Below are 14,130 nucleotides of genomic sequence, written 5' to 3'. Positions count from 1 at the left end.
GAGAACTGGGGTTGGGGTGCCGTAATGGTCACGTAAATAAAGAACCATTACAAGCTATGGCAAAAAAGGTTCAAATGGCTCTAACCACTATGGGACCTAACATCTGAGGTCATCAGCCCCTATACTTCGAATTACTTAAGCCTAACTAACCTAAGGATCTCACACACATCCATGCCCAAGGCAGGATTCGAACCTGCGGCCGGCGCTATGGCAGCAGCAGAGCGTCGCGAGTGCCTTTGCTAACAGCACGACATCGTCTGCAGAGCCTCTGCTGGGTTCCTGACCATATCGGTTGGACGCTAGACGACTTGCAAACCGCATCCTGATCAGATGTGTCCCGATTTCAGTTAAGAGCTGTTAATAGGGTTAGAATGTGACAATGGCCACACGAAGCCGTAGACGGAAGTTGTCAACAAGGCACCGTTCAAGGTAGTGGCTCCATAGCGGCGTGGTCTGTGTTTACATGAAATGGGCTGGGTGCTCTGGTGTAATTGAACAGATCGTTGACTGGAAATGGTTATGTTCGGAGGCCATCTGTAGCCACTGATGGACTTCATGTTCCCTAAACAACGCGTGAATTTTTATGCATGAGAATGCGCCATGTCACTGGGTTGCAGTTGTTCGTGATTGGTTTGAAGAGCTTTCCGGATAAGTCGAGGAAAGGGTTTGGCCACCCAGAACGCCCGACATTAGTCTTAACTGAAAAATAATGGGACCTAGTCATGAAGTTAGTTATTGTACAAAATTAGTGTACAAAATTCTTCACTGAGGACACTTTCGCATTTAGTTACGGATATCTATAGAGGCAACAGGGCTTAGCAGTTCTGCAGGGGCCTTCCAAAGAATTGTCGAGTCCATGCTACATCGAGCTACTGCACTACGCCGGCCAAAAAGAGTTCCGATACGGTATTACGAGGGATTCCATGGCTTTTGTCACCTCGGGTTATGTTCATCGTTCCATCACGACGGCTCACCTGCGTTTAGGGTTGTACTTAAGGATTTTCTTGAATCATCCTCCGTATATCTTCATTTGAAAAGATGAATCACGTTATACTCTGTGGCAGTCCGATGACAGGATTTGGATTTGGCAAATGCTTTGATAACGTTACCAGCCGCCATGTAAAATGCAGATACTGAATGCGAAGTAGGAGGTGTTACGGTAGAGGGTGTTTACCGTTGTTGGGGTATGGTTCCCACATTATGCTCCAGAAAACGCTAAGTGCGGAAGGGTATGAACACATTTTAGGGCATTGTGGACTTTGCACATTAGAACAGCTTAGAAACGAAGACTTTGGTTTGGATGACAAAGAACCCTCTCATAAACACCATCTGCGAGGCAGTGGTTTGTGGACAATAACATTTCTGTAAAGGACTGGCCTGCCCAGGCTCCAGACATGAATCCAGTTAGGTGAGTTAGAACATCGACTTCGCCCCATACTGGAGTGTGCAACATCATTTACTTCTCTGGTTTCACCTGTTGAGGAATAATGAGCTGCCAATCCTTCAGACATTCAGATACCTCACTGAAAGTGTCTCCAGTAGAATTCAAGTCATATAAAGCTGAAGGGCGAAAACTCCCAATACAATGTCCAGTAATAAGTGTCCTGATGCTTTTGATCAGACGCTGTTCCTCTATCTTGCAAAAAAAAAAAAAAAAAAAAGGTTCAAATGGCTCTGAGCGACTTAACTTCTGAGGTCATCAGTCGCCTAGAACTTAGAACTACTTAAACCTAACTAACCTAATGACATCACACTCACACGCACATGTCCAAAGCAGGATTCGAACCTGCGACCCTAGCGGTCGTGCGGTTCCAGACAGTAGCGCATAGAACCGCTCGGTCACCCCGGCCGGCTCTAACCTGCATCTTTACTATAATGTACATGGGGAAGATCAGAACAATGTGCATCATGATAAGTCAGACAGTCTTCCTTGACCTCCAATTGCTAAATGAGTGCTCCTCAGGAGGCTAGCAAAATAAAGCTCACCATGTTATAAGATCAGTTATGTAAAATTGAACTCTTCTTCAGCGGGAAGCATAGTTTCAACAGAGCAGTACTTTACTAGGCATTGCACTGGCCTTCATCGTACCTTTAAACTGATTTATCCATCCAGTTGTAACTAGGACAACCTACATTTTTCGGTTCCCTCCGAAAACTCTCGACATGGCATTTTAGACTTCATACCTCACTCACAGATAGGAAAGAGAAAGAAAATGACAAATTTTGTGAGGCCACCTGAGAATCGAACCTAGTGCATTTGGATTTGTATCGTGGTACTTCCTTACTGAACCGGCGAGCCGAAGATTATCGCTCTCAGAGCTTACTTTCCGATCTGCTGAGTAGTATATTTAATAAAGGAAACGTGGGCTGGAGGGCACACAAAAATAAAAAAATCTGTGATGTGTATATGTAGACTGGACCGATGAAGGAAAATTTGTACCAAGGCCAAGATTCGAACACGGGTCTCCTGCTCACCAGGCAGATGCACTGAGCACACTGGCACGGTGGCTTTGCACAACGATACGAACGACTCTAGCACGCCTCCCTCTCAGTCCAAATTCCCACTCACTCCTTCAGCCCACTTGGTATTCCTCCCCAAATGCGAAGAGCATTGCAGAGCCTCTGCGACTATACTGGAATAACATTTCAGCGTCGAACGAGAAACTGATCCTACCTCAAACTCAGACATTGGTTCTTTATTCAAATGACACTATATGTTTCCAGAGACTTTTTCAGTTCTCAATCTTCTGTGATGTATATATGCAGACTAAAGGGATGCATGAAAATTTATACCAAGGTCAGGGTTCCAAACTGGGTCTCCTGGTCACTAGGCAGATGGACTGACCACAACGCCACTCTGGCATAACGACTTTGCACAACTGCACAGACTATCCCAGCATGCCTTTCTCGTCAATCATAGGAGACTTGTAAAGGACCTACCGAGGTGGCGCAGTGGTTAGCACCCTGGACTCGGATTCTGGAGGACGATGGTTCAAACCCGCGTCCCTACATCCTGATTTCCCTAAATAATTTCAGACAAATGCCTGGATGGTCTCTTTGAAAGTGAACGGCCGACTTCCTTCCCTATTCCGATGGGACGGATGACCTCAATGAAATCAACCAACCAACCAATTTGTAAAGGCCTCAATTCGAGTAAAGCATATATGCCTGCCATTCAGGCAGAATCCCCGTTTCGTTCGATGCTGAGGGCTATTCCAACACATCTGGAAAGCCTTTGCAATGCTGTTCGAATTTAGGAGGAATACCGGATGGTCTGCGCTCTGAGGGGAATCTGGATTGAAGAAGGTGGTGTGCTGGGGTAGTCTGTGCATTTGTGCAAAGCCACTTGCCAGGGTCGCGTAGTTGTTGACGCATCTGCCTAATGAGCAGGGGACCTGGGTTCGAATCCTGGACTTTGTACAAATTTTCCGCCGTGCTTCAGTCTGAAAATATACATAATAGATATTTGAGACTTGAAAAGGTCACTGGAACCACATAAGTTTATTTGAAAAATGGAACACTTCAGCGGCGGCGTTTGCACGAACGTTTCCCGACGTACCATAGGAGCCGGGTCACTCGTGAGGAACCGTATAAGCATTGGCGATATCAAATATCGCCGAGTATCGAGAAAAGGCTCGTGAGAAGAGAGGGGTGGTGCCGTGGCAACTAGCAGTGGGAGGCGCTGCGGTATTGCGTGGCTATAATTTCAGGACGCGCCCGCTGCGTCGGGATTACGTTTCGGCACGCCCCCTGTCTGTTTGTTTGCGGTTTCCTGGCACATTGTAGGCCGGGGCCGCTTCCGCCGTATCGGCTGTCCCTCCTCAGGTGGGCGCTCGCCGGCCCTTTGAAGGGCGAGTGGTGCGCGCCTAATCTCGCGAGTGCACCCTGCACTTACCCCTTCCCTTTGACCGGCCCTCCAAAGGGCCATTGTCTCTGCACTGGGCGAGGGCGCGCGCTGCTGTTTAGCGGCGAGTTGTGTGTCAAGACGGCTGGTTGGGTACTTGCCACTGCTGCGCTCCACTCTCATCGCCTCTACTGGGGACTGGTGATTACGCGCGGGCCAGGGGCACCCATTGTAAGCCGGCCACTGGTCATGCAGCCCATGATCAAAGGCAGTCATTAAGCTGCGCAGGCAAAGGGGGGAGGGGGGAGAGGTCTCAGTGACGAAAAGTCTTTATTCAGGACGGCGGCCGCAGGCCACCACTAACTCTGCCGTCTAAGAATCCAAGCAGAAGCCTCCCGTTTCTCCGTGCTTCCTGTTAGTACCCTTGACAATCGTACTACTCGTCCTGTCCTGTTTTTGAGTACCCACGTGTCTAGTATTACGGAAGCTATTGAGAGGCACCCACATGCCTTGCTCATACTGTGGCATCAAGCAGTCAGGCCTACAAGATGAATGGTCTGCCATGCGAGTGGGCTCATTCTTATTTATCGAGTAACATGAACTCTAGTACTCACAATTAAGTTACAAGTTATTCTCCTGTTTGAATATTACGCAACGGAAACGAACATCTGACTACTAGTAATTTACACAACACTGACTGTTCACTACGCACTGGCAATACCACATTTTCTTTCTTATTTAACGGCTTTTATCAACACTTGGCCATCGCACTGACTATGAATGGCGCACACATTATAAATTCTGGATATCATGACAACATACAATTCGAAGGAAAAGGCCACCAATCTTTCTCTTTTCACTATCTTATTTATTGCGATAAATTCTGTAACCTAAACACACAAATTCTATAACCTACAACAATAACACATGAGAAATTCCGCCCAGTGGGCATGGCTTTACATTGGTGATTATCTTATGGTCTCGTAATTATTTAATGCTACAGTGCACTTTCTGGATAGGACGGTGGATCTTTTGCTATACATCACACTTCGACTCTCACAACCATCATCACGAAACTTTCCTCCAGACCGAGCGGTACAAAAGGAACATGCATAACCCACTACCTCTGAAACTACCTTACTACTCTCCCATGCAAACCACACATACTTAAATTACATGACATACACCACACTGCAACATGGAATACAAGACAAGGAATAGTCACAACATTATAATCACATCACTTTCAGCTTTCCCACTTCAATTAGTATTCATCCCAGTTTCACACGACACTGCCCCACTTCGTAACTTTTCTTTCCTACTATGAACTCTGGAGGATATATGCACGTCTTCCTGTGCAATGCAAGCCAAGTGGCGTTGCTGGATAGACGGCTGACTCACCTTGCTTCTCTCTCAGAGTATTACAGTTTGAATCAAGCGTCACACGCAAAGTAATATTAAGAACATATTCATCACACAGGCGAGTCCTCAACTGATACCATGGACGAGTACTTCTCTTTATCCTTTGTCTCATACACAGATTGAGACTCACACAGTACTCACCACGTGGAAGTACTCGTCTCTAATTTCAAGTCCTGCACTCGCCATTTCTTAAATATTTCCAACTTATAGTACACACGCTAGTAATTCAGCTTAACTTAAGCACTCGGAAGTATTTCAGCTTATTGCTACACGTGGTTTCATTGTGACCGTTGGTCAGTTCCGAAGATTACTACGATCCCCTTAATATTACCTGCCTGACATTTAATCTCCCCACAAAAGTTCCTGAAATAGAGAAATTATTATTCCAAACTACTCTTACGTATTTCACATGCATACCATGTCTCCATTTTTTTGTCTTTACGGAGCACACCTGAGACAGGTCTTACCAGCACTAGATCCAGCGGCAGAGTGCTGAAACATGGTAGTTTTTCAGGTCAGCTCGCACCTCCATCGAGGTGGGGGCGCACCATGTTACCGTATTGGTCAGCCACATTTCAGGCGCTCAAAGCTCAGGTAAATTTCTTCTCTTTGGTTCCACCAAAGGTGACCAAAGGCCCGCCTCAAAGATGATCACATATTACACATTCACTATCTGTGGTTAGCAGACGACCATACATTCATTCATTTCGCAGATCTCACCAAATTGGTGTAGGGATTTATTTTGTGGGAGTGCACATGTGATCAATTAAATAAATAAATTGTCATTCTTTCCTACACTGGTATCCGGCTTCGGTGTATTAAGTGAAATTGAGTTATTATTACAAAACATATGTTGTTATGACAAGAATAACGAAGAATGTTGTACCTATTTTCAATGTCGGGCGGTACTGTACCCTTTCACTATCACTTGATCCCTAAACAGTTGTCTCCTTGCCGGCCGCGGTGGCCGTGCGGTTCTGCCGCTGCAGTCCGAAACCGCGGGACTGCTACGGTCGCAGGTGCGAATCCTGCCTCGGGCATGGGTGTGTGTGATGTCCTTAGGTTAGTTAGGTTTAAGTAGTTCTAAGTTCTAGGGGACTTATGACCTAAGAAGTTGAGTCCCATAGTGCTCAGAGCCATTTGAATCAAGTTGTCTCCTTATCAGTGTTTTCCGTATGTTCCTTTCTTCACAGATTCTGCCAAGAACTACCTCATTCTTTACTCCAAGAGTCAACCTAATTTTCAGCGTTCTTCAATAGCTCCACATTCAGTCGCTTCGATTCTCTTATTTTCCAGTTTTCCCACAGTCCACGATACACTCCAATACACTGCTGTGCTCCAAAGATTTCTTTCTTAGATTAAGGCTGATGTTCGATACTAACAGACATGTTTTAACCAGTAATGGCCTCTCTGCCAGTGCTGATCTGCTTGTGATGTCCTCCTTTCTTCTTGCTCCATTGGACACGTTTTATTTTGCTTCCATGGTAGCAGAATTCCTCCACTTTGTCTACTTCGTGGTCCCTTATTTTGAAGTTTATTGGCCGTCTCCTTTCTGCCACTCCTCAACCCTTTCGTTTTCCTTTCCAGTTTACTCTTAGTCTGTAGTGTGTGCCTGTAAGACTGTCCATTCCATTTCACATGTCTTGCAATCCTTCCTAACTTTCATTGAAGATGGCAATGTCAGCAAATACTTTTGCCCTGAATTTTAATCCCGCTCTTTAAGCTTTCTTTTATTTCTGTCACTGCTCCTGAGTAGAAGCGTTGAACAGTACGGTCGAACAACTATATATACCTGCCTTACACCATTTTTACTCTGAGCACTTCGTTATAGGTCTTCCATACTTATTGTCCCTTCTTGGTTCTTGTATATATTGTGTATTATCTGTCTTGTCCTATACCTCACTCTATTTTTCTGAGAATTTCGCATCTTGTACCGTATTAAATTGCCGAAAACTTCCTCGAGGTTGACAAATTCTATGAACGTGTTTTGATTTTTCTTAAGTCTTGCTTCCATCAACAATCGCAACGTCGGAACGGCCTCTGTCGTGCCCTTACCTTTCCGAAAACCAAAATGATCGTCACCTTCAGATTCTTCCGCGTATATACAGAATGCTTATATAAAGGTAGTCAAGATTCTTCGTTTTTCGTTAGTATCACCATTTGCAAAAAAAGTATGTATTGATGAATTTGAATGCTATCGGGACATCAGTTTGCCAAATCACGCTTTTCACGTGCTGCCAGTAATAATAAACAGAGGGACAGAAATGAAGGGTGAATGCTCACTGGGTGGAGGTAAGTTTGGTTACAGAACGGGAAATAGTAGTGGAAAAGGAGTTCTGACATTCCGATTACTAATGTAAGGAACATACAAGAAAACTGAGGATACATTCCTAGCATTTGTGGACCTAGAGAAAGGCTTCGACAATGTAAAGACGAAAAAGCTTGGGAGTATACTAAACGCGTCTCCATGTTAGTTACTATTTACCAATTGCTGAATCCGTTCTGGCGTTTCAAGTAAGGCTTCTCTGTATATCGTTTTTGCCCATATCTTTGGTCCTACTGGAGGTAGGTGCTTATAAACCCCACAGTGCTGATACTCAAAAGGTCTGTTGTTTCTGTGCCAGATTTGGATGACATCAATCACGGAGTCTGGTAGGTGATCGTGCTCATACACACAAACATCCACTCTGCACATGTATATAAATAGTGTGTGCGCGCGCGCATACGTGCGTGTATACCAAATACACCTTCCCAATTTGCTGTTTTATTTAAGGTACGGGCCTTTCTGGATACAGAAAATCTTCGACTGCTGCGCTGGCCAGCACATTCTCCAGATCTCTCACCAACTGAAAACGTCTGGTCAATGGGGGCCGAGCAACTGGCTCGTCACAATACGCCAGTCACTACTCTTGATGAACTGTGGTATCGTGTTGAAGCTGCATGGGCAGCTGTACCTGTACACGGCATCCAAGCTCTGTTTGACTCAATGCCCAGGCGTATCAAGGCCGTTATTACGGCCAGAGGTGGTTGTCCTGGCTACTGATTTCTCAGGATCTATGCACCCAAATTACGTGAAAATGTAATCACATGTCAGTTCTATTATAATATATTTGTCCAAGGAATAGCCGTTTATCATTTACATTTCTTCTTGGTGTAGCAATTTTAATGGCCAGTAGTGTATTTAGAACAGAGCATGTAAAGCCATTACGTGCCAGAAAAAAAATTTAGAAAAAGTTTGAAATTGTATTAAAGTTTGTTGGAAGTCGCTAACATAAAGTGGTTTCATTCTTAAAAGCTACATGAATATAGTCTTGGTAACTGGTGCTGTGTTAGACATTGAACGTAAGTTTATACATTGTAGAGAGTAGCTTACGGCAGGCTTAATTATACGAAACAGTGAATATGAAGTTTTCCCTTCGTGATATAGACACTGCTTCATAGTAGTAGTGCTGAGTTGTTAGAGCTAAACGACGTTTTGCTGTGAGCACACAATGAGGAGGCCGTTACGCGGTGTGGGCCGTGTTGCAGGCTGCCGGGAGACGGCGTTCATCTACGCCATCACGAGCGCCGGCGTGACGCACGCGATAGCGCGCGCCTGCTCCGAGGGCAGCGTGTCGGCCTGCTCGTGCGACCACAGCTACGCGCACCGCGCGCACGCCCACGCCAAGCACCCTCTGCCCGGCACCGCCGCCGCCGCCGCTGCAGGTAAGGAGCCGAGCCGCCAATACGTCTCCGAAGGAAAAAAGCTAACAGAGGAAAGTGCCCAAAGCCGGACACCCCCCCACCCCACTTTGCTTTTGATTTTTTAAAAACAGAAAACAGTAGAAAATTGTTTGTAACCTCCCAACAGATAAAAATTCCGTAACCTCCCAACAGTAAAAACAATATATTTATTTCATTCACATTCAATGTAACCTTCCAACAGATAAAAATAGTCATATATTGCATTCACATTCAGCGTAACCTCCCAATAAAAAAATTGCGTAACCTATCAATAATAAAATGTGAGTAATCTCTCAATAAAATTGTGGCTCACTTATAACCTTTCAATAATTGACTGTGAATTTAAATTGGTAAATTTTAGACGTCAGCAGTGCTGCGTCATGGCCCTGAAAGATCATACTGAATAAATTGAAAATTCTTACCTCAATAAAGTCGCCGGATAACGCGTATATATCTGCTCCTATATGAAACTAAAATTTTCTGGCACAGCCCTGTGCAATGCTGGCCGATAGATTTGTCATGTATAACAGAAACAACTGATTTTTCTTTACAATAATCAGAATGACCATGGACTGGAGAAATTAGTAAATTCTTAAAATTGAGATCAATAATTGTTAAAAGTTAATTTTTTTATGAGAAAGATTAAGAGACTTTTTAAAGCATTTCACATGGGACCTGATACAACAATAGTACATACGCGCGAGGCTGCTTTTACCTTATACTACAATGCTCAGGATCCGCCATCGCTCCCCAAGACCGGCCCAGCCAACTCCACACACGACTGATGGCTACTACTAATACTGCTGCTACTGACACTGCTCTTACTGCAGCCAACAGTACTCTCTGCTCTGAGACACTTATAGCTTACATATCGCAGGCAGCGCGAGAGCAATCCATCGAAATTACATCTGCTCGAGTGCGCTAGCAACAAATTCCTTAATCATGGACCTCTTACATGTTTCAAAACCGTATCATAATTTTAATATAATGTTATGCACCACTTACGTTTTACTCTTAGAAGCCTTAATTAAATCGGACCCCTTTTAAAAATAAGCAAAAAGCACTAAACAAAATTGGACAAAGGTATTAAATAAGAGGAAACATCTTGTAGTTTCAAAGTAGGTTTAATATTGCATCTTTCAGAAAGTTAAAGAATGTCTCTATGATTCCTTTGCTTAATTCAATAGCTCTGCCATACGATGTTCCTGTAGGTTTTCATTCTGACAGTTTGGTTTTGTGACATTTAACGAGAACGTTAACCCAATTTTCACCAGCAATTTCGCCTTTGAAATGGTATTTACTGTTATTCCCCTCTGACAACCGTAATGCCATTATTCACAGTTCCTTACGAGTAAGCCCAAAGACAGAAACTTCCATAGCAAGACAGTACTATACAAGATCTTCCTCGAAATCTTTACTCGAACTGTAGGTCCGCCTGTTTTGTTTTTTGCTGCTTCCTCTGGTGTACCGCACTTCATGCTGGACAGCCTCGTAAGGGTTATTTCTGGATCATTAAACTGCTTACTGACCTCCTTCCAACTCACTTGATTTTTATGAACTGCTTCAATAGCTTTAGTCACTTTAGAAGCACTCCACTTTCTTTAATCAACCTTCGCCATTATCCTCTTCGAAACTGCACTAGGATTCCAAAAGAATAAAAGTGTGTACTAATACGAGAGATTTGAAACATTAAGTAAGGGATCTGGTTTAAGCAACTATAGCGTATATTTTGTTAACCATGTATCTGAATGAAACCGTTTAGTCATAAACACTAACATTTGAAACTTATTAATCAAGAACAGACACATGTTGAATGGCTTATCTGCCATAACGGAAAATGTAGTACAAGGCAGAAAAAAATTTTCCATTGTCAAAACATGTAGCCTACTGTCAAACATAAATAACGAGTGAAGCAGCAGTCCGCGCCGGAGTGGTGCAAGCCTGAGCTACTACATGTAGCTTAAGAGAATGCACAACTAAGAACCATGGGGCCAACTTTAGGGGGGTAGTCAGGTTTTGGACACTAACCTCTACAATGTATATTTTATATTCGATTAAAAAACGAATATTTGTGTGTTCGTCTTCTATGTGTTCCTATACCACTCATGCGATGGCGATGAAACAGTGGTGACTTGTTGCACACATCTGTGAAGGTTTCTGTTGGGTCAGAACCAACTACCACCTATAGGGCTGGAAATGAAAAGATAGTGACATAGCAAGTTAATTCAGGAACGCTTGGATCAATTTCAATCAAATTTTGTATCCATATGATTCACTATTTGTACAAAAATTTTGTTGGTGTACTATATCCCAACAGATATACAAAAATATTTGCCGACGTTGGTTGCCGATGCAGTGGCATTAAGTGTGTAACTGTGCACCTGTATTTGAGTGACAGCTACAAAGTACTCGGGCAACATATTCCAACATAAGAAGCTTCAGCCTTCTTCTAATTGCAACGCAAATCTTCCGTCTGATACGTATGCTACTATGAACTTTTCCCCCATCAATTCTGACTTACATCTATCCTGTCCTGATTTTAACGCATGACATAGCTCCAGTGATTTTTACTTAAAACCGCACTAGTGCCAGTGACATGAAAGAGCAGTAACACACTTCTCGCACAGGAGACGATATTCCAGTACGATATGAGGAGTTTTCGGATGTCCAGAGATGTCAGGTGAGCGATGTTGTGGTTGTTGCAGGAGCGGGTGGGCTGCTGTCGGCAGCGCCTGCGGGGGCGGGCGTGGCGGCGACCGGGGGCCGCACCGCGGCGCAGGCGGCGGCCGACTGGGAGTGGGGCGGCTGCTCCGACAACATCGACTACGGCTTCAAGTTCTCCCGCGAGTTCGTCGACACGGGCGAGCGCGGACGCTCCCTCCGGGAGAAGATGAATCTTCACAACAATGAGGCGGGCCGAGCGGTGAGTTAACCAACACTCACTCTCTCTCTCTCTCCCGCCCCCTCTCTCCCCCGCCCCCTCTCTCCCCCGCCCCCTCTCTCCCCCACTTTCCCCCTCTCTCCCCCACTTTCCCCCTATCACCCCCTCCCCATCCCCCTCTGCCTCTCCCCCGCCCCCTCTCTCCCCCGCCCCCTCTCTCCCCCGCCCCCTCTCTCCCCCACTTTCCCCCTATCTCCCCCTCTTTCCCCCTATCTCCCCCTCCCCATCCCCCTCTGCCTCTCCCATCCTTTCTAGACACATTTCTTTCCTCTTCATTTAGTTGATCATTTCTGCTGTCAACCTCTTCCTGTCTTTTCCGAGTAAATTCATAACCGCACCGTAAACATATTCCATCAAACATCAAATTCAATTACAATTCAAATCCCCAAGAACATCTACGAATTAACTGCTAATTAACTGATTCACGTTCTTAGTTTTTTAAACCTAAATGTAACAAGATTTTTATATTTGCTCTGCCTGAATTCCGTTATCCATGAGGATAAACGTGAGCAGATTGTCCGTCAGGAAATTAAACCACAGCACACCTTCAACTCCTCCTTCACCTCCCCTTCATCCTTCAGTTGAGTTGAAAGGACGAAAATATGAAATTTTCTATTTCCTTTCAGTTTAGAAATGGAACTTATCAATATATATTTTACAAGTTATTTCACTTTTCAGTGTAAAAAAAGAAAAACTAGTATAATAAGACAGGTGCACCGGCACCTGCCCGCAGCAAAGCGCCACAGCTGACGGCGACGGTCGCACTATACTCGAAACGCTGTCTTGCCTTTCACGTCGAAACGGAGCGGTGGAGTAGTCTCTCTCTCTCCCCTCTCTCTCCCCTCTCTCTCCCCTCTCTCTCCCCCTCTCTCTCCCTCCCTCCCTCCCTCCCTCCCTCCCTCCCTCCCTCTCCCTCATGCTTTGTGTGTGTGTGTGTGTGTGTGTGTGAGAGAGAGAGAGAGAGAGAGAGAGAGAGAGAGAGAGAGAGAGAGAGAGAGAGAGAGAGAGGAGTGTCCCCTCCCCTCCCCTCAAGGGGGAACACCTGGAATTACACAAGAGAAACGCTCATGTGTGTGGCCCTTACCTGCTCTCAAACAAGAAGAACAAGCCTTTTCCCGGGCATTTAAAGACACTTTCAGACCAGCTCCAGCGGCTTACTGGTAGACTGTGATCCTGTCCCACTTCTTAAGGAAACACTTGATTCTGCTCCCAGAGGACTCTCGGAACATACAGAACCATCATCGGATTTTCCAGGCCCGGGTTCGTGGTTGCATAACACAGGATAATGACGCGCAAAGGTGGGGCTCTAGTTGAAGTAGCTATCACCAAGTTCGCCAGAAATGCCTTAACAAAACAGACTCATTCAGAAAGCTTGAAGCGGGGGTTCAGACCCTGCTTTTCTGCAGTACCGTTTAGAGCCATACGAGAAGTAAGATCTGGATTCTTATAGATAAAGAAAAAAAAATGGCGTTGTACGTTAAAGAGATTCGCGACCGTTCTGCGAAGGTTTGTGACATAAGATCGATTTCAGATTTACAAAAATTTCAACTACTCGACATCTATGTCGTTAGTATGTGTTTTACACGTGGTGTAAGACAACACTTCCAAGATCTCTAACTTCCCACTATCGAGCACCGGGTGGGAAAAATGAAGACGCAAGACTTTTCCTTGCGTGCTCTGATCCCTCTTCATTTCATCGCGATAGTCATTCGTCCTTCAAGTGAGACATATATTTTGACCTTTGACCATTGCAGGAGAAATTTGCTAACTAAAATTTTGTAAAAAAAAAAGAAAAGAAAGAAATTACTGCAATAAGAGATTGCTTTCTTTTAATAAACGTCACCCTAGTTTGTTTATCACGTCCATGACACTCTCTCCCTTTTACCGTGATAACACGAAACGTACAGCCCTTCTTTCGCTTTCATTTCTTCTCTGGCAAGTATCTCCTAATAAGCAGAAATACTCTAGAAGAACAGCTTATTTAGAAGATTTGATGCAGATCTTAAGCGTTCTGCTATCAAATCTCTGTCCTTAGTTGTCCACAACATTTTATACGTGACTTCTTCAGCTTAAGTTGTTATTAGGTAGTATCACTAGATGTTTAAATGGATCGACACTACGCAAATTTGTGTCATTTATCATGTAAGAGGAATTTTCTAGCTACGTGCATGGACGACTACACAGCTTCTACGGTTCAGGG

At 44.6% G+C, this 14,130-nt stretch overlaps 1 protein-coding gene across 1 annotated transcript in view; it reads left to right on the top strand.

The window, feature by feature from the left end:
* Nucleotides 1–14,130, top strand: part of LOC126456988 (protein Wnt-1-like) — a 221,049-nt gene that overhangs the window by 191,492 nt on the left and 15,427 nt on the right. The window contains exons 3-4 of the mRNA XM_050092951.1: nt 8,795–8,955; nt 11,769–11,912. Of these exons, the coding sequence (XP_049948908.1) occupies nt 8,795–8,955; nt 11,769–11,912 (305 nt within the window). The remainder of the gene's footprint in view (nt 1–8,794; nt 8,956–11,768; nt 11,913–14,130) is intronic.

Source organism: Schistocerca serialis, chromosome 2 (assembly GCF_023864345.2).
Source record: "Schistocerca serialis cubense isolate TAMUIC-IGC-003099 chromosome 2, iqSchSeri2.2, whole genome shotgun sequence".
Classification (NCBI taxonomy): domain Eukaryota; kingdom Metazoa; phylum Arthropoda; class Insecta; order Orthoptera; family Acrididae; genus Schistocerca; species Schistocerca serialis.
The sequence above is the reverse complement of the archived record's forward strand: the minus strand, read 5'-3'. Positions and strand labels throughout refer to the sequence as shown.